Source organism: Lontra canadensis, unplaced genomic scaffold (assembly GCF_010015895.1).
Source record: "Lontra canadensis isolate GAN:19392208 unplaced genomic scaffold, GSC_riverotter_1.0 scaffold120, whole genome shotgun sequence".
Taxonomy (NCBI): Eukaryota; Metazoa; Chordata; class Mammalia; order Carnivora; family Mustelidae; genus Lontra; species Lontra canadensis.
Genome location: NW_022631114.1, coordinates 4,808,031 through 4,832,890, shown reverse-complemented (window position 1 = coordinate 4,832,890; position 24,860 = coordinate 4,808,031). Strand labels below are relative to the sequence as shown.

Genomic DNA, 24,860 nt, shown 5'->3' with positions numbered 1-24,860 from the left:
TGGAGATTATCCAAATGGAAGATAATCCAGGGAGGCTCAAAGACATGCAGCAGAGCACCTCGTGCCCTTGACCCCTGCCAGCGAGCTCAGACAGGCTGGTGGCGTTCTCATGGCAAATCAAGGAAAAGGCAGCACACATTGTCTAGAAGGCGGTGGGGAGTGGAGCTCTTCTCAGGCCTGGGCCTGCCAGCCTCCCCCTCGGCACAGCGGACAGTGACACTGGGTTCTCTGGTCCCTTTGCGGTCATCCCCCAACCCTGCAAGACTTTCCACGGATGAGGAGATGGAGGTGCAGAGAAACGGAATGACGTGCACAAGGTGACCGGGCTCGTAGAATCGCAGCCCCCATCTGACGGCCAGCCTCGGTCTCCTGCATTTGTCCCTGACCGGCTGCTGGTGGCTCCAGCCCGGGGAGGGCGGCAGCCTTCCACTCTCCGTTGAGAAGCCCTATTCGGCCGGCTGTCACCATCAAGTGCCTTTGCGCACAGCTTCCCAAGCCCCTCCCGCAGCTGCCACCACCCCCTGGTGCCAAAGCCCAGGCTGCAGTTCGGGTGGCCTCCGATGGGTCCCGGGATCATTAGCGGCATGGCTGCCTGAGGCCTAGCGAGCCTCCCCTCCCCGAGCAGTCAGGGCTCCGGCGCCTGCTTATTGAAAAGGCGAAGATCTCCTGGTAAGAGGCAGGGATCGATTTATAATTCCTACTCAGACGCCCAGCGATCCCCTCGGCCTCATCCTCAGCCACCAGATCCCCCTCACCAGCTGCGAGGCTTATTTAACGAGTCAGATATGAACAGGCTCCGATATAAAAATAGAGGCAGGCGCTGGGAGCTGGCACGGTGACTCACCGTGTGGCAGGCGGTTGGGGGGGGCCCCGGACAGCTGCGGGCCTCCCCTCCACGTCCCCTCCCTTCTCCATCTCTCCCCTCCCCTCCCCTGCTCCGCCTCTGCCCCATCCCCTCTCCTCTTTCCCAAGCTTCTTCCTCCCTCTCGTCTTCCTCCCCCTTCCCCTCCTCTCCCCTCCCCCCTCCCTTCTCTCCGCCCCTTCCCAGCACCAGGAACACAGGTCCTCAGAGCAGACACGGGATAAAGCAGTGCTATTTGAGGCAGGTTCCCCCAAGGCTCATTTACTGTTTAAAATTCCCCTGCATTCATGCCTGAGATAGGAGGAAACGCCAAAATAGCACAAACTCTCATTCTCCTGTGGTCTTCCTGGATCTTCTAAGGAGAACCCTCCAGTTCTGATGATCCTCCCTGCCAGCTCCAAGGTGGGAGCAGACTGACAGGAAGTGGAAAGGTTGTAGCCCAGGCCATACCCCATCCTAGAGGCCCAGGCACTCCCGTCTCAGGGCCCAGGCCACATCTCTGGCGCCAGATCCGTTCCTCCCTCCCCTCCTGCAACTCCTTCTCCAGGTGCCAGTCTGCCCTGTGTTCCACACCCACCACAGCATGTCCCACTCCTGCCACAGCTCACTAGCTCCCCGGTTTCAGTGAGCATCCTAATGTGAATCAGAGGCTGAGTCAGAGGCCCGAGAGCTGTCGTGGAGTCTTTCCTCCTGCGTCTGGTGATGCCAGGTTTGCTCTGTCTCTCCTTCTGTCTAAAATGGTTCAATAGGTTTCCATCACTCTTAGATTAAAGAAAAAATAGATCCTCTGCAATGAAGGGTCTGCTCAAGCCTGGTGTGGCCCCTTCTGCATCCCCCTCCCCTTGATACTGTGAGCCCCCTGAGGGCTGAGACCCTGAGCCTTTGGCTCACCACCTTACCTCCTGGCACAGGGCCGGGCGCATAGTAAGTGCTCAGTAAATGTATGTTGACTAAATCAACAAATTAACTGCTGACAAGTGGGTGTGCAATCAGCAGGCAACAGGGGAGTCCCAGAGTTCTGGATCCTTTTAGAAAATGAGCAGAAGGACAGTCAGGACCAGAGTTTGGATGTCGTGACTTCTCAGACTTAAAAGACAGCCCCCATGCCTGTGTCCTTAGATAACCAGGAAGCTGGGTGGAGGAAAAGGATACTCCCGTGGCTGTGAACCATGACCCTGTATTCTCCCGTGGCCTGGAACAAATCTATTTGCCTCACAGCGTCCAGATTGCCCTTTGGAAAAAGTACAGCCGCTCAGCACAGGGCCAGGGTGAGGGTGCGGCAAGGAGTCGCCCAAGGGGCAGGGAAGGAAAAGGGAGAGCCCTCCAGGAGAACAGCACCCACCCTGAGCCGGGGCCTGGGTGTGTTTTCCAGGCTGAAGCCCCTTCAGTCTCAGAGGGGCCGAGACCCTGGCTTTCGGGTTCCTGGCACTCGAGCAGGCAGGTTCAGCCTCAGTGTCCCTGGAGGTCAGAGCGCAGGTCCTGCTGGGGCCTGGTCTACCCCTGCGGCCCAGGCCTCCACCAGCCTGTTCCGCTCTGGGCCCTGAAAGTCTGAGACAGGAAGCAGAGGAAAACCCAGGTTCCAGAGAACCTGCCAGAGATAGATGTGGAGCACACGAGGCCCCCCTTTGAAGCATTTACTGAAGAAGTTCAACTACAGTCAAGTGATTCTCTAGCGCGCCTCTCGGTGCCTAGAGTAGGAGAGATCTTCACAACTATATGTTGGGGGTGGATTTGGAGCACTCTGGCTTTGGAAGGGCCAAGTGTGAGACGGGGCTCTGAGGAATTTGCAGGGAAGCTGGGCGTTGGAGACACTCTGCCTTCTCCCAGCTCACCAGCTCGTCCGGCTCCCGAGTCATTCAGAACAGCCTCTCCTTTCTCTCCCATGTGTGACTAGGGCAGAATCCTACGCCGGCAGCGAAGTGAGGGGCCAGCGGCCATGGGCGGCTCTTCCCCCTCCGACTAGATAAGGAGCCGGGACCAGAAAACAGTCTCTGCCAAGTTCGCCCAGGACTGCTCTGGAGCTCAGAGCAGAGAAAAGAAAGGAGCGAGTGGAGCTCCTTTCAGCGGTGCCACCTGGGGATCACACATGACACAGCGGTTGTCTTCGGATCCCCTGCCCGGCCCAAACCCCAAAGCTCTTCCCTCTGTCTCAGGAGCTGGCTTGGATAGCATCTGCCCAAACTCATCCCCGCTGCTGGAAATACTATCAGGACTTCTGGAGCTCTTCTCTTCCAGTTTTTTTTTTTTTCTTTTTTTTTCCCCATTTATCACTTGACTATTTTTAATAGTAACATAATACACATTTCTTGAAGAAAAATGAAGTTGGAACAAATATTGAAGTATAAAAAAGGCAGAAAAAAATCACCTTCCAACCCACTAGCAGCAGCTGTTGTGTTGACTTTGACCCAGGCCCTTTGTCTCTTTTGCCCTTCATTTTTTTTTTCGTGCTTCAACTGATCCCTGTTGACACATGGCACGTTAGCATTGGACCGCGAGGGCTCCAGGCGCCCCGGCCTCCCAGCTGGTACCCCATCAGCCTGGGGAATATTCCAGACCCAGAGCATTTTTAGACCCAGAGAAAAAACAACAGCTTTAAAATAAGGCAGCAGAATTGGGGGCAAAATTCCTGAAGCCTGCCTATGAGATTTGTGCCGTTTTCCGTCGGTGGCCAAAGCCAAGCCTGAGAAGGAAGAGCTGTGGAGTTCCATTTTTAGAGAATATGGCAGGCTAAATTCTCAGAATCAACACTCCCATTGCAAATGACTTTTTAAAAAGCCAGATAAAGAATTTTAAAAATCTTAGCAGGCACTGAAGAGTTGACAAGATACTAGGGAATTAGTCAGGCCAAAATCTGAGGGAAGCCAGAAGTGTGGCAATTCTGGGAGCAGCTCAGCTCTGAGAGCGTTTGCTTATCTAGCTTACCTGGCACTGGAGGTTTAACAGCTTTGTAAAGCTTGGAGCCTTCCTCCATGAAGCTGAAGGGCTACCCCATAGGAGAAGAGGGAAGGTGTGAACCAGAAGTAAACCTCACCGCATAAGGCCTCGCCAGCTTCTGAAAGGTAAGTCGCCTTGACACCGAGCACGTGGTGGCTTGTTGGCGAGGGGGCGGGTTCCCGAGAAACTGAACACAGCTGAGTCCTCACGTGTATCTGTGGTCCGGGTTTGTATCACCTGGGACCACCAGGCGGTGACTTTTATCATCATTTCAGAAGAGCTGTATCCTAGGAGATCCCTGGCGGAAGCAAATGCAGATCCTTTCTGAAGAGAGGCACTTGTATTCTAGGTTTCCAAGTCTACAAGCATTCTTCAAGGACAGTGAACATGACACCGTCAACAAGGAAACACATGGAAACAAGGCGGTATCAATAAGAACCTGAACAAGAGGTAGCAGAAACAGACTCCAAGATCCAGTTTCTGGGATTATTACGTCCACATTGTTTAACACACACACACACACACACACACCAAAAAAACCATTGGATGCAGGGGCGTCTAAGTGTTTGCCTTCTGCTCAGGTCCTGATCCTGGGATCCTGGGAGCAAGCCCCAGGTCAGGCTCCCTTCTTCTCAGGGAGCCTGTTTCTCCCTCTCTCTCTCTCTACCCCTCCCCACTGCTTGTACTTCCTCTCTCTCTCACTCTCTCTTAAATAAATAAAATCTTAAAAAAAAAAACCACAATACCTTTGGATGCTTTATTAAGGAAGTAAGAGAAAAGCTAACAAATATCCATTGGAACAGAAAGTATAAAAACATGATCTTGTTGATTTGGAAAAGAACAAAACAGAATATATAAAAATTTCCATAAGGGAAAAAATTAATAACAGAAACTTAAAAGTCTACAAAAGAGCTTAATGATAGATTAAGTAAAAGGAAGAATTAGTAGACTGGATGATCAATTAGAGGAACTACCCACTATGCAATTCAGATAAACCCCCTAAAATGAAAAGTGTTGAAAATTTTTTAGTGTAGAACATATATGATATTCTGGGGCACCTGACTGGTTCAGTCAGTAGAGCATGTGACTCCCCCGCCAAGATTCATTCATTTATTTCAGAGAGAGAGAAGGCAAATGCACAGAAGGGACGGGCAGAGACACTGTCAAACAGACTCCACACTGAGCATGGAGCCTGACACAACACTAGATCTCATGACCCTGAGATCTCAATCCTGATATCACAACCTGAACCAAAATCAGGAGTCAGTCACTTAACCGACTGCACACCCAGGTGACCTAGCATGTGACTCTTGATCTCAGCGTCATGAGTTTAAGCCCTGTGTTGGGCATAGATATTACTTTAAAAAAAAAACTTCTGATATTCTATTATGGCTTGCCATTTTTTCTTTTGATTAAAGTGTACATTGAATGAAACACACAGATCTTAATTGTATGCTCACTGAACTTGATCTGTTTGACACAATTTACATTTATCAGAATACAGAACATTTCCATCACCCCAGAAAGTTCTCAAATCTCTACCCCACTCCCCAGAGACAACCATTGTTCTGTTTTTTTCTATATCACAGACTAGTTTTGCTTGCTCTCTAATATCTATAAATGGAATATTACATATATAGGCTTCTGTGTACATTTTTTTTCACTCAGCATGTTTTTGAGATACATTCATGTTGTGTGTACCTAAAGTTTTTTCCTTTCTATTGCTGAATAGTAGTCCATTATATGACTACACACAGTTTGTCTGTTTTTCTATGATGAATACCTGAGCTGTTTCCAGTTGTTTCTGGTTTTCTTTTTCTTTTTTTTAAGTAAGCTCCATGCCCAGCATGAAGCCCAACTTGAGGCTTGAACTCACGACCCTGAAATCAAGACTTGGGCTGAGGTCAAGAGTCAGAGGCCTAACCCACTGAGCCACCCAGGCACCCAGCTGTCTCTAATTTTTACTATTATAAAATAGTAGTAATGAATAAAGCTGCTATTAGCATACTTGTACAAGTCCTTTGGCGAATATATGTTTTTAATCATTGTGGCTAAATTCTTAGCAATAGAATTATCAGGTATTAGAGCAGTTTAGTTTTATAAGAAACTTCCAGATGTTTTCCAAAGAGATGGTACCATTTTGCATTCCCACTCAGAGTATGAAAATTCTAGTTTCTTCACACGCTTGTCAACATCTGGGATTGTCAATCTTTTTAATTTTAGCTGTTATAGTAAGAATATAGTAGCATCTGTTTTTTTTATTTCATCTGTCTCTAACGAATAAAAATATTGAGCACTTTTTCATGTGCTTACCTTTTCTTAAAATTGTGGTACAATATACCTAATGTAAAATTTGTAATTCTAACCATCTGTTCTGTGGCATTAAGTTCATTCATTTTATCATGCAACTGTCGCCACCATCCAGCTCCAGAACTCTGTGCCAATTAAATACTAACTCCTCTCTCTTCCTCCTCCCAGCCTCTGGCAACCAGCCTCTTACTTTCTTCCTCTATGAGCTTGTCTACACCAGGTATATCACGTAAGGAGGAAATTTGGACCCAGACATGGAAAGGGAGAATATGAAGTGAAGACACAGGGAGAAGAGGGCCATCTACAAGCCAAGGAGAGAGGCCTCAAAACATACCAATTCCACCACCACCTTGATCTTGAACTTGTAGCCCCCAGAACTGTGAAAAAGTTAACTCCTGTTGTTTCAAAGCACCTATTTTGCAGCAATATGTTACAGCAACCACAGGATCCTAGTATAGGTGCCATGAAGGAAATAAGTCAAGATGTGGAAAGATAAGGATCCAAAGGTGTTATGGCTGCCCCTTGGCCCATGATGTAGAGAATCTGCCATTCCCAAGGCCAGCTCTGGTGGCCAGCAGCTCTGCACACTGATGAGGTTTAGGAATCACCAATCGTTATCATACAAAAGGCAATCCTGATATTATCGACACATATGAGTGCCACCAAGGTCATCTTAGCACCTTCTGCGATCTGCCTTTTACTCACTCACATATCGCCCTCAGAAACTTCATTATTGGGAGAAGCCATTAAGAAACTGATAAGAGGGACAGGGCCAATCAGAGGGCTCGGGACTCCTACATCCAGAGACAGGGCCTCCAGCTTCCTATGTGACAGGACCACCCTTGTGAAGCCCCCGCATGTTCCTCATTCACATCTGACTAGCTTCCAGCTGCCTTTGCCTTCCTAAACCACCTTTGGAAGTTGCAGCCCTTGGTGGCTTGGGAGCTGGCTCTGGTTGTGGGTGACAAGGAAACAGGTGGCCCAGAGTCCTGTGTTCCTACTGTGATGCCTACCCAAACCGAGTGCCATCAAGGCCAGATGTTCTCTGCTTCTTTCTGAGAGCTGCAGTTGAGGAATGTATCATCGGCTTCTGGTAATTCCTCAAAAGAACGATGACATATCAACGGTGCTGAAATTGATGACTTCCAAAGGACAGTACGGGGCAGAAAGGAAACGAAAGTGACAGAAATGAGACAAAGAGGAGAAGGAGGCAGCCAGGTAGGTAAGCTGATCACATAAATGCCCACATGGCAGTACCGGTCTGTGGGATGAGCCCATTTCCACCTCCTGTCCTTGCAGCTGAGGCACTACCCGGTAAGAGGTGGTCCCCAACACCAGAGGCAGGGCAGACCCTCTTGAGCACACCAAAGGTTGTATTTCCCCATGAGAACCAATATTCGGAACCCATCCAGCATTGTCAGAAAACAATGGGAGGGAAGCCAGCCTCACAGTGGCAAGTGGTGGAACAGGCTATAAAACATCCACCGTGTCCGCAGCATCCGACGGTTCACGGTGCAGAGAGGGCCTTGCATCCAGGAGCTCCCATAGGCTTTGCAGTAATCAGGGTCAAGGCATAAGTGTCCAGTGATATTGGGGATCGTGGCACCAAACTCTTAAGGATGGGACCATATCTGAGCCCTCTCTGTACCTCTTGCGCATGGTGGGTGGGCAGCAAAATATTTCATTTACCTTTTGTGGGTTCTACCACATCTGGGGTAATAGGTCAGGGGACAGATGCAGCTGGGACGGACCCTGATAGTCCATGGTCCAATTCAAACTTCCAAAGGTTTAAATGACAGAGCCTAGGGTGTACTGTGGTCTCGGATCCTTTCCTTTCTGCCACTTAACCTTAAACCTTTTTAATCCTGGCACATTCTCTCTTCTCATGTTCTTCTCTGTTCCTTCTTTCTTCAATGAACACTGGTAATATAGATTTAGTGAAAACAAATTGGTGGCAACTTCACAAGCTCTTGTGAGAAGGAAATAAGATCCCTGATAAGTCCCACTGCCAAGTCTAAGGAAACACACCATAAGCAGTGGATGGGGGAAATTTTTTGTTGTTTTCAATTCTCTCACTGCTCCAAAAACTGATTCTCTGAGATGGCTGTTCAGCTGGGGGAGAAGATGTAACATTATTCACTCCACACAGGGACTTCTTGATTCTTATTACTACAAACACTCTTACAGCTATTGGACTCAGTATTTCCCCCCTCGCCCAGCACAAACATTTGTATATGCTCTAGATACACATTTTCAAAAGTTTCATTATTTACTACACCACAGCCAACATCCTCCTTTAGGACAAATACAGGAAATACAATTCACCAAATATCTATCATTGTAACCTAATAGGAAAGCAGGAAAGCTAACAGAACACTCATAAAATGTGTGATGTGTTGTTGTTTTTAGAGAAGTCTCAGTAAGGAAGATAATTTTCAGACTTGGCACATTCCCAGTGAAACCACACAATTAACAATATTTGCACATTTTTTTCTATAGAAGAGCAGTATCAAAGGTAATGCAGCAGGAAAAGCTACCAGATTATATTGAAAATTTCTGTGAGATCTAAATGACCATGAGTCATGCAATGATTATGATCACAGAAGAAATGGGTCATTATCTCCTTACATACCTTACTGAAATCTTAATTAAGTGATTTTGGGTTTTGGTTAAAAAACGCTTAATATGACAACTAATTCATGTAACTGTGACATTTTTCTGGGCTGCTGGCTACATGAATTATTCAGTCTGTGTGTACATGGGTTTGGTTTGCTCAGATATGCGTATGTCATTATCAGTAATGCCTAGATTCCTCCAAGAGACTAGAACTTAGCCCATTTTTAACGCTTATCCACCCTTTTTGAGGCAATAATATGCAGCATCATAGACTTGTTTTATTAAAATTTTAAATTCTACTGGATTACTGATTTTCCTGATATCTGGGTTTGGCAGAATTCCCACCTTAGAGTCCTCAAAGACTTCAGAAACGTCTCAATAGGCCATAAAAGGAGAGAATGAAGAAACCTATGGCTATGTGGCTTATAACACTGCATATTGTTAATTCTACTTACAAACTTATTTTCCAAAAAACTTCATTACCTTCTTTGAGTCAGAATCTATTTTATTTAGGTACCACTGTCCTTGGTAACCTCCACTAGAAAACATTAAGCTGGTTTTTAAACAAGTAGGTACTGAGCTCTCCCAAAGAAATTGCACCCCCATTAGTGTATTTTGTGCCTTCAGAACATGGCCAGTGGCGGGAAGGAGAGGGTGGTGTTCCTCCTCCCTTGTTTACCCCTCTTCTTCCACAGCCGGTCTCAGCTCCACTCCCTGCAGATCCCTCCTTGCTGGGCTGTCCTCGGGGTCTGTGTATGCCCAGCGTGTACTGTCCTTGCTGGACCGCTCGTTCGCCTCTTTCTCACCCTCCTCCCACCTCTGGGCGTGGCTCCTCCCCCACCCCTGATTTTTATACCACCATCACCTTGGCAAGAAGCAAAGGACTCCCCAGTCTGGAAGGGAAGTGACTGTCTTCACTTACAAACGAAAACCGGCTCATTAAATGCAGAACACAACCCGTTCAGTTAGGTCTCGAGATTCGGGAGTGGACGCGGGTTTCCTTTAAGGGAACGCCCAGCGCCGTAGGCGGAGCGGCTCGCGCGCGCCAGCACCGTGGACAGCGCCCGATGCCTGGGGCAGGCCAGAGCCACCCGCCCGCGGCCCTCCCAGAGCCTGCGGCTCAGGGCAGCGCCCTGCTGAGGGGGACGGTCCTCAACACACACCAGGGGGCCAGGTCGGGCCTTTAATGGGCCTGCCAGTTTGGAAATTGTCCTGATCCAGAGAGGGAAGACTTAACTAATGGTGTGGCAAGAAGCACACTCACTGGGAGTATTGTGAAAAGTGACACCAGTGACACTTGTGACACGGGAAGATGGGGGGGCCTCTTTCCCTCGCCCGTCCCCTGCCACTTCCCTCCCACGGCAAATAAACACAACAAACAACTTTACGCAACAGACAGAATGGCTGAGTTTAATGCTTCAAGTTTTCCATTTCCTTCCACAGGGCTTTGTTTTAAAAATAACAAAATGAGGTAAATAAGTTAATGTATGTACACGTTATAAACACTGTGTCGCGTTGCGGCGGCAGCAACTGCAGTTGGTTGTTAAAGACGAAGTCGCTGCGCGGTGACTCGAGGTCAGCCACCTGCAACCTGAGCAGATTTGTCGTCCTGAGGAGAATTCGAGCGCTGTTGGTGGAATGGGGTCTAGAAGCATTTGCGGTGGACGATGGAGGGCCCGGCCTCGTCGTACTCCTGCTTGGTGATCCACATCTGCTGGAAGGTGGACAGCGAGGCCAGGATGGAGCCGCCGATCCACACCGAGTACTTGCGCTCAGGCGGGGCGATGATCTGTAAGACAGGGAGCGCGTCAGGGGGTGAAGCCCGCAGCCCTGAGCCCAAGCGTGGGCTGGGGGCGCGGGCCGCCGCCCACCTTGATCTTCATGGTGCTGGGGGCCAGCGCTGTGATCTCCTTCTGCATGCGGTCAGCGATACCGGGGTACATGGTGGTGCCCCCCGACATGACGTTGTTGGCGTACAGGTCCTTCCTGATGTCGATGTCGCACTTCATGATGCTGTTGTAGGTGGTCTCATGGATGCCCGCCGACTCCATGCCTGGGGGCCCGCAGAGAGGAGCGTGAGCCGGCGGGGCGCGACCGGGAGACGGGGGCGCGGGCGGGGCCCCGGGACTCCCGCGGAGGCGGGCGAGCGGGACTCACCGATGAAGGAGGGCTGGAAGAGCGTCTCCGGGCAGCGGAAGCGCTCGTTCCCGATGGTGATGACCTGCCCATCGGGCAGCTCGTAGCTCTTCTCCAGGGAGGAGGAGGAGGCGGCCGTCGCCATCTCGTTCTCGAAGTCCAGGGCCACGTAGCACAGCTTCTCCTTGATGTCGCGCACGATCTCGCGCTCAGCTGTGGGGGGCAGCAGCAGGAGAGGAGCCCTCAGCGCAGGGTCCCGGGGCCCGAGCGCCACCCCGCCCGCACCAGGTGCCCTGAGCGCCGCGCACCTGTGGTCACGAAGGAGTAGCCACGCTCAGTGAGGATCTTCATCAGGTAGTCAGTGAGGTCGCGGCCGGCCAGGTCCAGGCGCATGATGGCGTGCGGCAGAGCGTAGCCCTCATAGATGGGCACGTTGTGGGTGACGCCGTCGCCAGAGTCGAGCACGATGCCTGCGCGGGGGGCAGGGCGGGCACAAGGCGGGCAGTGAGCGCGAGCCCCTCCGCCGACGCGGGCGGGGGGCGGGGGCCGGGGGGTGGGGGCCGGGGCCGCGCGCACTCACCGGTGGTACGGCCGGACGCGTACAGGGACAGCACGGCCTGGATGGCCACGTACATGGCGGGCACGTTGAAGGTCTCAAACATGATCTGGGTCATCTTCTCGCGGTTGGCTTTGGGGTTGAGGGGGGCCTCGGTGAGCAGGGTGGGGTGCTCCTCAGGGGCCACGCGGAGCTCGTTGTAGAAGGTGTGGTGCCAGATCTTCTCCATGTCGTCCCAGTTGGTGATGATGCCGTGCTCGATGGGGTACTTCAGGGTCAGGATACCTCTCTTGCTCTGAGCCTCGTCGCCCACATAGGAATCTTTCTGACCCATACCCACCATGACGCCCTGCGGAGCGGAGACATCACGCCCACGTTACCGCGGCTCAGAGTGGCACAGGGCCCGGCTCCACGGAGGTCCCCGGCCCGGCTCCCTCCGCCGAGCGGCAGCCTGACCTGGTGGCGAGGGCGGCCCACGATGGAAGGGAACACGGCCCTAGGGGCGTCGTCGCCGGCGAAGCCGGCTTTCACCAGGCCGGAGCCATTGTCGCACACGAGGGCGGTGGTCTCGTCTTCGTCACACATGGTGTCTGGTTTCTGCAAAGGATAGGAAGGCCGTGGAGACACGCGGCACGTCAGCACAGGAGGCCCCGCTGGCCCGAGAGCCCTCCCTTCCCAGGGACCGACGGGCTTCCCCAGCCGGAACGGCGCGCAACCCGCCAGGGGAGCAGTCGAAGGGACCCATCCCGGGCTTCCCTCCCCAGGCTCAGGGCTGCGATGCGACGGGGAGAGGGGCACAGGGTCGTCGCGCCCACACGGAGAATTTCTCCACCACGGGAATCCAAGCACAGGGTCCCCCAAGACTTCCTTGCCTTCGCTGCAGGCTACCCGCGGCAAGAGTCAGGCGCGGGCGCCCACCGTCTCAGCGCCTCCGCGGCCTCACCTGGAAGGTTAAGGCCGGCGGTACCTGCTAGCTGGGCAGGTGTGCGGGTGCAAGGACATGCCCGTGGGAGGGGCTTTGGTGCTCCACCCAGGGCGGACTGGCCCATTCCGGACCCGTCTGACATTCCAGGCTCTGAACAGAGGCACCTTTTCAAAAGCCTGATGGCCAACCCAGAGAAGAGGGGCCCCTCCTGCTCTCTGGCTCAGGCCTTCGTTGGGAGGTATTGCCCTTGGGACGACTAAAGCAAAAGCTTTAATCCACCTGGCACACACTAAACGCCAGCTAGCGGAGCCCAAAGGGGCTAGGGATAAATTTGGAGACATTTCCAAAAACTGAATGCGTTGTGTCTCCTCTATAAAGAGCGTAAAGTAGGCCTTGGGGCTGATCAGATGAGTTGGTTGGGTTCTACCTCGGAGTTCTCCAGGCTCCCCTAAGTGGTGCCCTGTCACCTTATCCCCCGTCCTATTATTCTCCTGTCCCCGTCCCCTCCCCCACTCCCGCCCTACCTGGGCGGGTGGCTACACCTGCTGCTCTCTGGCTCGGGCCCGGGTCGCCGCGGGAGGGAAGCGAGGCTTCTCTTCGCGCTGTCCGCTGCGGTGGCCGCTGGTCCTCGCGCTCAGGTTTTATATAGCCCGCGGGCGCACCCCCCCGTGCCGCCCCGCAGGAATGTCGCTCCCCTTCTCGAGCCATATTTGGGTGTTGGGCACTAGAGCCCCCTCCCCCAGCCGGCTCGCGGCCTGGGCCCCCGCCCGGGTCCCCTGGGCTGACCAAAGAAGGAGCGGCCTGGCCCAAGCCCAGGTAACGCGGGCCGGGCCGTATATGGAGCGTCTCCCCGGCCGGTCGGCCACCCCCACCCCACCCCCCCCCCCGCGACCCGGCCCAGTTGCCCGCGGTAGGGGATGGGGTGGGGCGAGGGTCACCGCGCGCGCCAGTGGGTGCGTGTGTGCGCCTGCGCTCCCGGAGCTGCACCTGTCCGAAAGGCCTCTCCACCCCGTCGGCTCTGCTCGCACGGGCGCTGCGGAGGGTGCCTCCCACATTTCAACCCTTCTTTGGGTTTACTTAGACCTGCAAAACCCCACACGCGGCTAGAAGGAGGAGGGAGCCGCGTCTCAGTCGTGCGACAGAGAGGATGGGGGCAGGAGTCACACCCAGTGTCCCAGGAACGGAAGGAAGGAGACCCCCGAGCCCCTCCCCGCCAGTGAACTTCATATTCTCCCCCTCTACCCCTGAGGCCCCAATTCAAGGGCCGACCCAGGTCGGCCCCCGCCCCCGCCGCGGAGAGGGCCACCGGCGGCGGGAGGGCGCGCAGCTGTCGCGGCCCAGACAACTGGCGGCGGGAGGAGAGGACGGAGAGGCGGGGAAGAGGCGGCGGCGGCGCAGGGCTCCCGGGGACAGGCCGGGTCGGCGGCTCTGGCAGGGCCGGGCACAAAGCCAGGGCACCCGGAGCTGTTCTCCTCAGTGACGTGCAGCACACCTGGGGGGTGAAGGAACTGGGGGGGGGTGTCCTCTTTCTCCCCAACCTGCCCCAGGCTGGGTGGGCCGAGCTGAGCCCCTAAGTCCCCACCTCCTTAGTGGGGCTAAGAGTGTCCCTGTCCTGGAACTGAAAGGCCAGGGTACAGGGCACGACCTTGGTGCCTTGGTGGAATGGGTGAAGCGCCCTAAGTGAAACCTGCCCGACCTCCCTCCCAGTGAGGAGGACAAGGACATTGCACTCTAGGATGGGTAGCGATTTTTCCTTCTGCAAAGGCTGAACAAACTCATCTTTATATTTAGAGGATGATGCCTTGCCAAGGCCCTGCGGCCTCCCAGTCCACCTCGGGAGAGTCACCATCTACCAGAGGCCGCTGAAGAGGTTCTATTTATACCACTGATATATGGGGATATGCCTTTCAAATTTTCTAGAAGGATTTGGATCTACTTACGGTAAGGTGGAGTGAGGGTCAGAGGAGGTTATCCAGTTGGTGCTGGGCTCACATTTTCTCTTTTTTTGGTGGGGGGTGGGGGTGGGGGTGGGGTGGGGTGGGAGCGCAGTCCTAAGCCTGCGGTGGAAGCCACAGGGAGACACAATTTTCTGTGATGAACTCAGTGACATGCTTTGAGGGGGTACATCAGTGACATGGGACAAGCAAGGATGGAATGGTTCATTTTTCTGATGTGCTTAAGTGCTCCCGAAATAGTTGCAATTCACATTTGGTAGTGGAACTCAGCAACTGGGACAGGTGTGGCTCCTCTGGAGGGACAGAAGAGCACATGCAACCCTGCCCTGGAGGCCGCATCATGGCAGCTCCTCCTAAAGCCATCCGTCAACTAAACAGTAGTTTGGTCAGGATGGGGCTTACGCAGTGGATGCCAAGGGTCAGCTAAAAGCTACTGCGGTCTCCTATGTAGCTTTTTCCTTACCTTAGAGAGTGAGCGAGTGACAGAACTACATGTCATTTTGAAAACCTCAGGTCCTGCTGTCAGTGGGTAGTGAGGACACTAGAAAAAAATAAGCCAGCAAATGCACTATAGGTACGATATAAACGGAAAAGCTTAAATTTTGGCCTGAAATAGGAGTATCTAAGAACTTGGGTATTTTAAAGGGGAGCGGTTGTGTTTTCCGAAATTCGTGCTCAGTGCAGCTCCTCTCTCCTCTAGCAAGCTTGCGCAGCCCAGATCCGTGAGCTTCAACCACGCAAGGCTCAGGAGTGAAGAGACTGTGACTGAGTCCAACAAACCTTTCGGGGGGCGAGGGGGATGGGCGGCTGGTGGTGGTGGTGGCGCTGCTGCTGCTGGTGCTGCTGCCGCCGCCGCCGCCGCCCAGGACACCCGGCCAGACATCTGCTTTCTGCCCCTGGGTGGAGCTGTTTAAATAGTCTCTGACAGGTCACTGTGGGGCCACCCAGTCCCATTCTGGTCTTGTTGAATTCTCATTGGCCTAGGACTAGACCTCACGGGCGAGTCCCGGACGAGTGGAAAAACTGTCTCCATACATGTGCACTTTTGGGGAACACACCAGTGCTCCGCTCTCACCCGATAAGCGGGTGACCGCCTGCATATCCTTCTGAGGACTAAGTAAAGCTCAGCCATGTAGGGTATGCCTGAGACAGAGGGCCTGCTTCTAAGGTCTCGGGTGCAGCCCCGTTCATGGCACCTGACAGGGCCGTGCTGCTACTCAGCTGTGGGTTCACAGCCCCCTCCTCCGCAGCCCTGAGCCCCGAGCACCTCACAAATCTGTATGTCCCACTCTCGCTGGGTCTAAGCCTTCTATCATTTCCTATTGTTTCAAATATGAATTCGGGGTGCCTGGGTGGTCTGGGGGTCCTGGGATCGAGCCCCGCAACAGGCTTCCTGCTGCGTGGGGAGTCTGCTTCTCCCTGTCCCTCTGCTCCCCACCCTCCCATTCTCTCTCTCAAAAAAAATCTCAAGTATGAATTCATAAAACACTTTATATGCTTTCATATTGTTAAAAGCATATAAGCTTCTCACTATTCTGAGGTAAATAATACAGGTAATAGTCATTCCGTTTTAAGAATCAGAAAAGCAAGGCTCAATGAGCTAGACCACTCCCAGGTCCCACAGCTGGGGCTTGGGTGACTCTCACTAGTAGTCAGGGCAGGGCGGGGACAGCTTTCTACTTTCCTTTAATCCTCCCCAGCACTTGGTCTGGTTCTGGAAACATAAAAGTTCTTCAAGGGTTCTTTTCTGAGAGGCCGAAGACCTCCTGTAATGAAGTCAAGGCTTCTGCCTTGGCCATCTGTACTGACCTAATGATTCCACTGGAGCCCTCAGCTCCACCCCTCACCCCACCACCTCCTAATATCCAGAATAATCAGTGGGTCAAAAGCTTGCACTCTGCAGTAAAGTATTTCCAGGGGTATCCTCCCCCCCCTTCTGCCATATGTCTGCTTCTCCCTTACCCTCTGCTCCCCGCCCTCCCATTCTCTCTCTCAAAAAAAATCTCAAATATGAATTCATAAAACACTTCATATGCTCTCATATTGTTAAAAGCACATAGGTCACTTCAAGAAAGACTCCATATTCTCAACTGATGATACTACGTACTCCTTAACACTGACCTGAAGATTAAAACTAGGTAAGTGCCTGGGGCATAAACACTCAATAGCTCAGTATCTTTCGGAGTGTTTGGTGGGGGGTGAGGGGTGAGGTGGTAGAAGAGGGGAGCAAAGGACATTCGACATTATTAAACTGTTTGCTAAACCTGTCAACATCATCACCAACTGAGCAGGAAGAGTCATGTAATTTTACAGGAATTTGGGGTACGCACAGATTTTGGCACAAAGATTTATTCTAGTATTATCTAAAACGGCAAAAGTAAAGTAAAAAAACCCAACCCAACCCAAAACCATTAACCCAAGTGTTCAGATCGCTAGAAGGCAGAGAAACGTTAAATAAAGCATGGCACAGCCATGTGGTAAAGTGTCCTGCAGTCATTAAGTTGTATCTTGAAGAATTGTGAAGACATGCATTTTTGAAGGGGGGGGGATTATTTTTTTGTGGGGGTGTGAAAAATATCTTACATATTACAATGATTTGTGGCCTCCAGAGGCACAGAACATAAAAAAATAGACAGTATATCTGTAGTATTAAATTTTCCCAGTGGGGAGTATGGGGGTGGAGTGATTAGGACAAAACTGTCTAAGAAGAGTCCTCAGGAATGACAGTGGGAAAAAGGCTGGCAAACACTGGATTAAGGAGATGGTCACAGTATACATTAGGTTATGGAATACACAGAATGCCCAGTGCCAAACTGTCCAAGATACATTTCACTTTTTTAAAAGCTTAAGTAATCTCTACACCCAACATGGGGCTTGAACTCACGACTCTGAGATCGAGAGCTGCCTGCTCTTCCAGCTGAGCCAGCCAGTTCAAACTGGTAAGTGAAACTATTTCTGGCTGGTGGGATTCCATATACTTTTTTTTTTTTTTTTTTTAAGATTTTATTCATTTATGTGACCGAGAGATCACAAGTAGGCAGAGAGGCAGGCAGAGAGAGGGGGAAGCAGGCTCCCCGCTGAGCAGAGAGCCCGATGCGGGGCTCGATCCCAGGACCCTGAGATCATGACCCGAGCCGAAGGCAGAGGCTTTAACCCACTGAGCCACCCAGGCGCCCCCCATATACTTTTACAAAAAATAGATTTCACATTTTCGTCAGTTTTGCTTGTTTGTTGTGTGTGTGTGTGGGGGGGCCTCCCTGCTCAGTGGGGAGTCTGCTTGTCCCTCTGCTCTTCCCCCTCCTCACACTCTCTCTCAAATAAAAATCTTTTAAAAAATTGTTAGGATTATACAAAACTATTTTTTAAATTGTATTTTGGTATTTAATGAGGGGATTTTGCATAGAAATACTATTTTCTCTTCAGCCATTCTCCAAATTAAAGGTCCAGGAATACACAGGTGGGACCACGTTAATATTTCTGTAGTTATCTGCCTCAACACGTGCAAGTACGCTGGATTACAAGAGATTAAGAAGTGAGTCCGATGACATTATGGTGTGGCTTTCCTTCCATTCCTGTTCCTAGAGAAAGCAGTCGGCCTCAAAGGAGAAATGTGGCCTTGTGTGCCTGGTGGGTGATACACTTCAGGATTCTGATTCAAACCCCAAAGTAAAAGAAACAATCCAGTTTTGAAGTTTTCTTCAAAAAGGAAATCCTTTCATTGGAGGGTATCAGTAGTCTTTTACTTCACTGGGGTTCCAGCAAGTCTCTTACACGTATCTCCAGTTCTGCCTTCATTCTTGACACATTCATGATTTTTTTTTTTTTTTAATTCATTTGAGAGAGAGACAGAGAGAGCACAAGCAGGGGGAGAGGCAGAGGGAGAGGGAGAAGTAGACTCCCCTCTGAGCAGAGAGCCCAATGCGGGACTCGATCCCATGACCTGAGATCATGACCTCAGCCAAAGGCAGACATTTAACAGACTAAGCTACCCAGGCACTTCATATTCATAAAATCTTAAAACGTACCAGCACACAAAGCTGGCTGCTCACTTTCAAAAACATGTTATCATTTCATTTAATCAAGGCTGCAAGCTGTGACTTTGAGAAAAGCAAAGAGAGAAGTGGAAAAAAAAAACTTTCCCAAGTCAGTAAAATTTCTCTTTCCTTAGAAAACATGCTCACTTTTTGTGTCTTTATCCATTACTCAATTTATATAAAAATCAATTCTTTGGGAAAGACTATGTTGTAAAATTTTAATTCAGAAAAATTATTCAAAATCTTAGGCCTTAATTTTACGATTACTAATTTTAAAAAATCCAACCATTTCAGTGCTAGGCTACTGACGACAAGACAGAGCTAGAAGAGCGAGCCTTCCCCTCCCTCAAAATAAGACGACTATGCATTACACCGTGACAACAGTAATGCAAAATCATGCCATCGACAGGGCCAAGGTGACTCTCAGACTGGCCTTCCTGTCACACTAGGGATTATTAGATTTGTGGCAGCACGTTGAAGGGGGCACAATGCTGTGTCCCCATAGCACATTATTACGGACAAGGATCGTAGAGCTAAGAACTGTTAATGTCAATAGAAAACCAAAGCCTTGTCCTGTAAGAAGAGAATTTTAGCAATTTCTTACCTGCCATCTGACAAGTTCTTCCTAACTTCCCTTAGCACCCTTCAGTAGGTTCCTAACCTGGACCCTGATGCTGTCCCTGCATACAAGCTGCAAAAAGAAGACGACAAGGCTGCTAGTGTCTTTCCTCTGGTTATTAATGTAATGAGCTCCATTAACCTCTCCTTGACAATGTGTTCAAAGGCTGGATGTGAAGCCAGAAGGAAGAGGACACAGACGGCTGTACTTCGTGAAACCAGGAACTGGCCTCTCTTCACCATATTTAATTTCTGACTTTTTCAGCTGTCAGAGCAAGTTGTTTAGTGAGCATTCAACTGGGCCAGAATCTGAATATGCCAGCACCTCCCTATCCAATCTCTAGTCTTTATTTAAAGCTGATTAAAAGCTGAGTGATGACACTGGTCAGAACAATGAAGCTTTGGGAATCACTACTTTTCAGGAAATCAGATGCCATATTAAGAAAACCTATAATGGCTTCTAGCATAACACACGCTTTATATTCGTTAGACTGTGGTAAAGCTGGAATTCAGTGTAAATCACTTTGAAAATACACGAAGCTAAAGGAATCTCCATACTGGAAGACTGTAACTAACACTAATACTATAAACTTATTACATGGTAACTTATAGATAGGCTAGAAAACACTTAAGGGTCTTGTTCCTCTCATTAATACTCAATTATTTATGTAGAAATATTTAATATTTTCCCAATGAACTAATCCGTTCTCAAGCTCACATGAATTACTCCTTGTTTAGTCTTTCAGTCCTACACCAAGTCAGCAAATCTGACATCTACCTTACTACATATTGCTCACTAGCCCCAATCAAAACAGATATCAATACTCCAAATCTCTTCAGTGCAGAGTCACAGCCATTTCAGAGACAATCCGTGCGCTCTGGTCATGTTTAGAGACAGAAACTGAGGCCGAGAAGTGCTTTGTGCATACAAGTACCCAGAACCAGAGTAAGAATTCCAGAACTCCCAACAGATAAGAAGAGAAAGGAAGGGTAGCAAGCACGGAAATAACAAGTGCTACATTTTAGGTGGAAAAAGGAGGAGAGAAAATATCTTGTAACAAAAAAACCAAAACTACAGTCAGCCTTACAACTGTTTTGTAGCAGCTTTCAAATAAAGCATACAAAATTTAGCAATACGTGTTATAAAACTGTACAAATTTTTAGATGTTTAAGGCCTAAGATTTTTATAAGGACATGCTTCCACACATTTTCAGGAACAGTGACCATTTTTTAAAAAAGTTATATTTGCCCCATAACATAATATTCATAGTTTGCTTTCAAAACAAACTCAAAGTAAGGATTAGACTTCAGGCTTCCGAGCTGGTCTGCTTGCAGGAGGTCTCTCACCTCTGGCAGGTACTCACTGAGCTGAATGCCTATAAACACAAACACAGAAAGTCCTTCTTAATTTTCATAAAACTCCCAAATGAATGAAGATGATTAATGATAACACCTGTGCTTCTATTTAAAATATAATGTCACTCCACTACTGGGAAATACTCTGCTCTAAATTCCTTCCACTGTCAAACATGCTTGTAGGTCTACAGCATGACATTCTTACTTTGAAGAGGCTGCTGGAGTATTTTTTCCCCCTAGTGGTCAAAACGCCAATCTGATCAAAGTTTTTAGTAAGACTTGAAATACTTTCATTTTCTACACAGCTTAAGTCATTTCTTCAATGTGGAAGTTTTTAACTAATAATCACCTGAAAACAAGTATTTCAAACAATTACATATTCCAACTATTATATATTAATTTCAAACAAATATATAATATCTAATTATATATTCAAGTACTTCAACAATTATATATATTAAATATATATCCAATTACATACAGGGAAATAATTTAGTAGTATAGTATTATGAAAGCTAGCTCCAGTGTCTCAAAATATATTATAGTCTGAAATGAGATAGGTGAAGAATTATTTATTCATTAGACCTCTGTAAAGCTGGAAAGCCAATGAGCACTGATGAATTGGAACTGTTGGAATTAGGAGCTGTGTAGTTACAAAAAGGTTTCTACAATTTTCTCATTTGATAAAGAAAATGGGAAAAATTTTTCAATTAATAATACAATATTTTATAATTTGTCATATTATCATAAGGTTCTCAAAATCAAATACTGAGGCTTTTTTCCCAATACTCTCAAAGTGCCTAGTACTATTTTTTGTACTTTATTATATAATTAAAAACTGGGTTAATAAATGTTTTGAGGCTAAATTTGAAATATTTATAGATCATTTACTACAATTAAAATACTTTCAATAAGGAGTTTTTATCTGTCAAACAGCATTACACTTCTGAAAATATATTGATTTTAAAAGATCAATTCTCTAAAAAAATTTAACATCGTATTTGGCTTCTATTTTTACCGTGCATGCCCTCTGTTTAAAACTAATATTTGGGGCGCCTGGGTGGCTCAGTGGGTTAAAGCCTCTGCCTTCGGCTCAGGTCATGATCCCAGGGTCTTGGGATGGAGCCCCACATCTGGCTCTCTGCTCAGCAGGGAGCCTGCTTCCCTTCCTCTCTCTCTGCCTGCCTCTCTGCCTACTTGTGATCTCTGCCTGTCAAATAAATAAATAAATAAATCTTTAAAAAAAAAAAAAAAAAAAAAGAACTAATATTTGATGGATTTCTTTTTCTCCCTACCATCAGGCTCTGTCCTCCTTTAAAAACATTCACTATCGGGGCGCCTGGGTGGCTCAGTGGGTTAAGCCTCTGCCTTCGGCTCAGGTCATGATCCCAGGGTGCTGGGATCGAGCCCTGCATCGGGCTCTCTGATCAGCGGGGAGCCTGCTTCCTCTTCTCTCTCTGCCTGCCTCTCTGCCTACTTGTGATCTCTCTCTCTGTCCAATAAATAAAAATAAAATCTTTAAAAAAAATAAATAAATAAAAATAAATAAATAAAAACATTCACTATCGTACATAGTAGCTGTATTATTAAAAAGGTTCCAAAAATAACTGTCTTTAACTTCTTGTTATAAGTATATATACCTTTTCCTTGTATACATATGTTCATTTTTCTAATAGTTTCTACTTGCTTTTGTTCTTTGGTCATAATTTAATAATTCTTCCTGTAAAATCACAACTTTCCATTCCTATTGTTCATCTATGATTTATAATCTAAGAATAATAAAAATAGCAAAGTCACCTCTAAATAGCACTAAACATTAAATAGCCACAATTTAATTCTGTTGCACTTTTATGAGAACAATCTTCAAGGAAAGCACTGGATTTGGGTCCAAATGCTTTCTAATAATCTATTAGGCTCATGGAAAATCTCTCCAGTAGTACAGAGAAATCAACCATACCCAGTTATTTCATTTCCAAATACAGAAAAGAGAAAGTCTTAGAGGGGCATTTTAGCTCTTTCTGAATTTCAGGTATTTCAAATACTTTCAAACAAATCAGGTTCTTCTGTTATACCCCTTCGTTATTTCATTTTTAATTATTTTATTTATTTTGTGACAACGAAAAGGCTTAATTAACCTTTATGTTATTTGCTCATCTTTGAAAAAGAATGCACTATTAAATCGGTCATGACAGGATGACCAAGTATTACTTTTTCAAAATACAAGTCCAGATCAATTCTGAGCAAGTTCCAAGTAATCTAGTCATGGAATTATATTTTCACTGAATTACTTACAAAAGGAGACTAAAAATCTGAAGAGTAACACTAAGAGACCATCGCAGCTGGGCTGGAAAACAAAAGCTTCCGCCATGTAAATGCTGAGAGTTTGCTTCTGTTTCACCCCAGAATACTGGTCTGTGTGGTTAGTTTCACGCTGTTTTTCTAAGGGTCCCCCCCTTCATGTCCCCTGGTTAAGCCAGCCATTTTAAAATAGAAGACTGCAGAATACAACCCATTACAGAGGAGCTGGGGCTATGAATCTGCAAAATACTTGAAGGCATCCAAAGGACAAATGTCTATTGAGTGACTACTATGTACCAGGCACTGGGTTCGTCATATTTGATGTAGATTAAATAATGTATCTTGCATACATATGTATAGAAAACTTTCAAATGTGTGTAAATGTCAGTATGATGGATAAAAGTCCTATCTATCTAAAGGGATTGAATTTACAATAACTTACCACTGTGTATTTTTTCCATTTGGTATAAAACAGAGTACCCTTATATTTGCAAGGATTGGTAAATACTAAGTCTATTTTGCACGTTGCTTGAATTTAATATGACACATTTTGATAGAAATTTCTATAATAAATATGAGCCGCACATGTATAAAATGTGCAAAACGCTCATCTCTAGTCTAACACCCTCCATACATTAAGCTCCCAGTAATATGAAAAAAGGTGAAAGTAAATACAGTTGAACCTTAAACAACCCAGGTTTGGATGGCATGGGTCTACTTACCTGCGAATTTTTTTGATAGAGTACTGTATTTTCTCAATAACAATTTATTTTCTCTAATTTATCTTATTATAAGAATATAGTATATAATACACATGCAAAGTATGTGTTAACCAAAAGTTTATGTTATTGGTAAGGTTTCTGATCAACAGCAGGCTAACAGTAGTAAAGTTTTTAGGAAGCCAAAAGATGTATGTGGATTTTCAACCGTACTGGGGGTCACTGCCTCTCATCCACACATTGTTCAAGGGTCAACTGTATCCCCTACTTCATATTCCCCCTGAGAACAGCATTTTACCTACAAAAGCTTCTTTACCTAATTTATTGTGTCTCAATCAGCAAATGGAATTTTGTTCACTATATTAGGTACAAAACATGCAAAACATACCCCCTTCTTTTTCTTTTTATATTGTTCCTAACATGAATTTTAGAGTGTTAGTGTCCAAAATGGACGTGTAAAAGCATTTTGTAAATTGTACTTTAGTACGGTCCATTATATATCAAAAAGTTATTTGTCATTTATATATCATTTCAAGTTTTCAATCTTCACAAGAGTTAACCAAAAAATTAAAGGAAAATGGTTACTTCTGTCATACAGAGTTTTGGTGTCACAACATCTGAATCCATTCCTTGTCCATCCTGAATCAGCATGGAGACTTTGCCCACTGGGGTCCACCAGGACCCATGTGGATGGAGACTTCACCTTGACACGTGCTCCCCCAATTGGGAGAGGAAAGAAACATTTTAAACAAATCTAATTCTGAGTATGATACTATTTAATCTTAAACCGCCCTGGCACTGACACCTTGGAAAATCCCCGTTATTTTCAGATTTCTGAAACTGAGAAGTGATGCTATAACTTCCAATATTAACAAATGACTTACCATCTTTTAAAAGTTTCTGTAAGATTTTCACAAATATACTGTCTTTAGATACTTCAATTGGATCATCCTTACCATCTGAACTGGACCAGCTAGAAAACAAAATTGCAGTAAGAAAAAGAAATCGTAGACATATCTGAAATAAATGACTTCTGTTTGCTACTGTAGTTTTATTTTGCTGGTTGTACCAGGGGTGGAGAATCTTGAGTTCTGTAATACTGTTTCAAAGTATTTAAATAAGGGAGGTTTGAATGTTGAATATACTTAGAGTCCCAATATCAGATACAAAATGCTACACTCAGGTAGCTATTCACCCAACACAACCGTATGTATTTCATGTTAAAACAAAGTAGCAAGCCATCTTTCCCCCCATATTCTATAAATAAATAACAAACCTAGTAAGGACTCCCAAGTACAATCTTCAGACCATAGGTAACAGTTACAATATATTGTAACATACTCTGATTTTCATAAAAATAAAATGGTAACCAGGGTCTAGTATAATGTTTTATCTAGTTGAGATTACTGCACACACACACACACACACACACACACACACACACAAAACCACTGCTTTGTAGTAATCCATGAATATATTCCACAATACCTTAAAGTTTTTTAAAAATTTTATTTGAGAGAGAGACAGGAAGCGAGCATGGC

The 24,860-nt window shown here is 47.5% G+C and overlaps 2 protein-coding genes across 3 annotated transcripts in view; both read right to left on the bottom strand.

Annotated features, from left to right (window-relative positions):
- Positions 1-10,105: 10,105 nt before the first annotated feature.
- ACTA1 (actin alpha 1, skeletal muscle) lies at positions 10,106-12,999 on the bottom strand. Of its 2 annotated transcripts, none has more exons than XM_032841109.1 (7): positions 12,882-12,999; positions 11,871-12,011; positions 11,439-11,763; positions 11,167-11,328; positions 10,880-11,071; positions 10,594-10,775; positions 10,106-10,511 (listed from the first exon to the last, which is right to left on the bottom strand). In XM_032841109.1, exons 2-7 carry the CDS (start codon positions 11,997-11,999, stop codon positions 10,368-10,370), a joined length of 1,134 nt encoding a protein of 377 aa, XP_032697000.1. In that variant the 5' UTR covers positions 12,000-12,011; positions 12,882-12,999; the 3' UTR covers positions 10,106-10,367. The 2 variants fall into 2 exon arrangements, with proteins under 2 accessions (XP_032697000.1, XP_032696999.1); XM_032841108.1 differs by having other exon boundaries at positions 12,864-12,995.
- A 7,087-nt stretch (positions 13,000-20,086) lies between these two features.
- Positions 20,087-24,860, bottom strand: part of NUP133 (nucleoporin 133) — a 53,974-nt gene continuing 49,200 nt past the window's right edge. Inside the window, exons 25-26 of the mRNA XM_032841085.1 lie at positions 24,204-24,292; positions 20,087-20,322 (exon numbers count right to left, since the gene is read on the bottom strand). Coding sequence (XP_032696976.1) covers positions 20,186-20,322; positions 24,204-24,292 — 226 coding nt within the window. The 3' untranslated portion in view covers positions 20,087-20,185. The remainder of the gene's footprint in view (positions 20,323-24,203; positions 24,293-24,860) is intronic.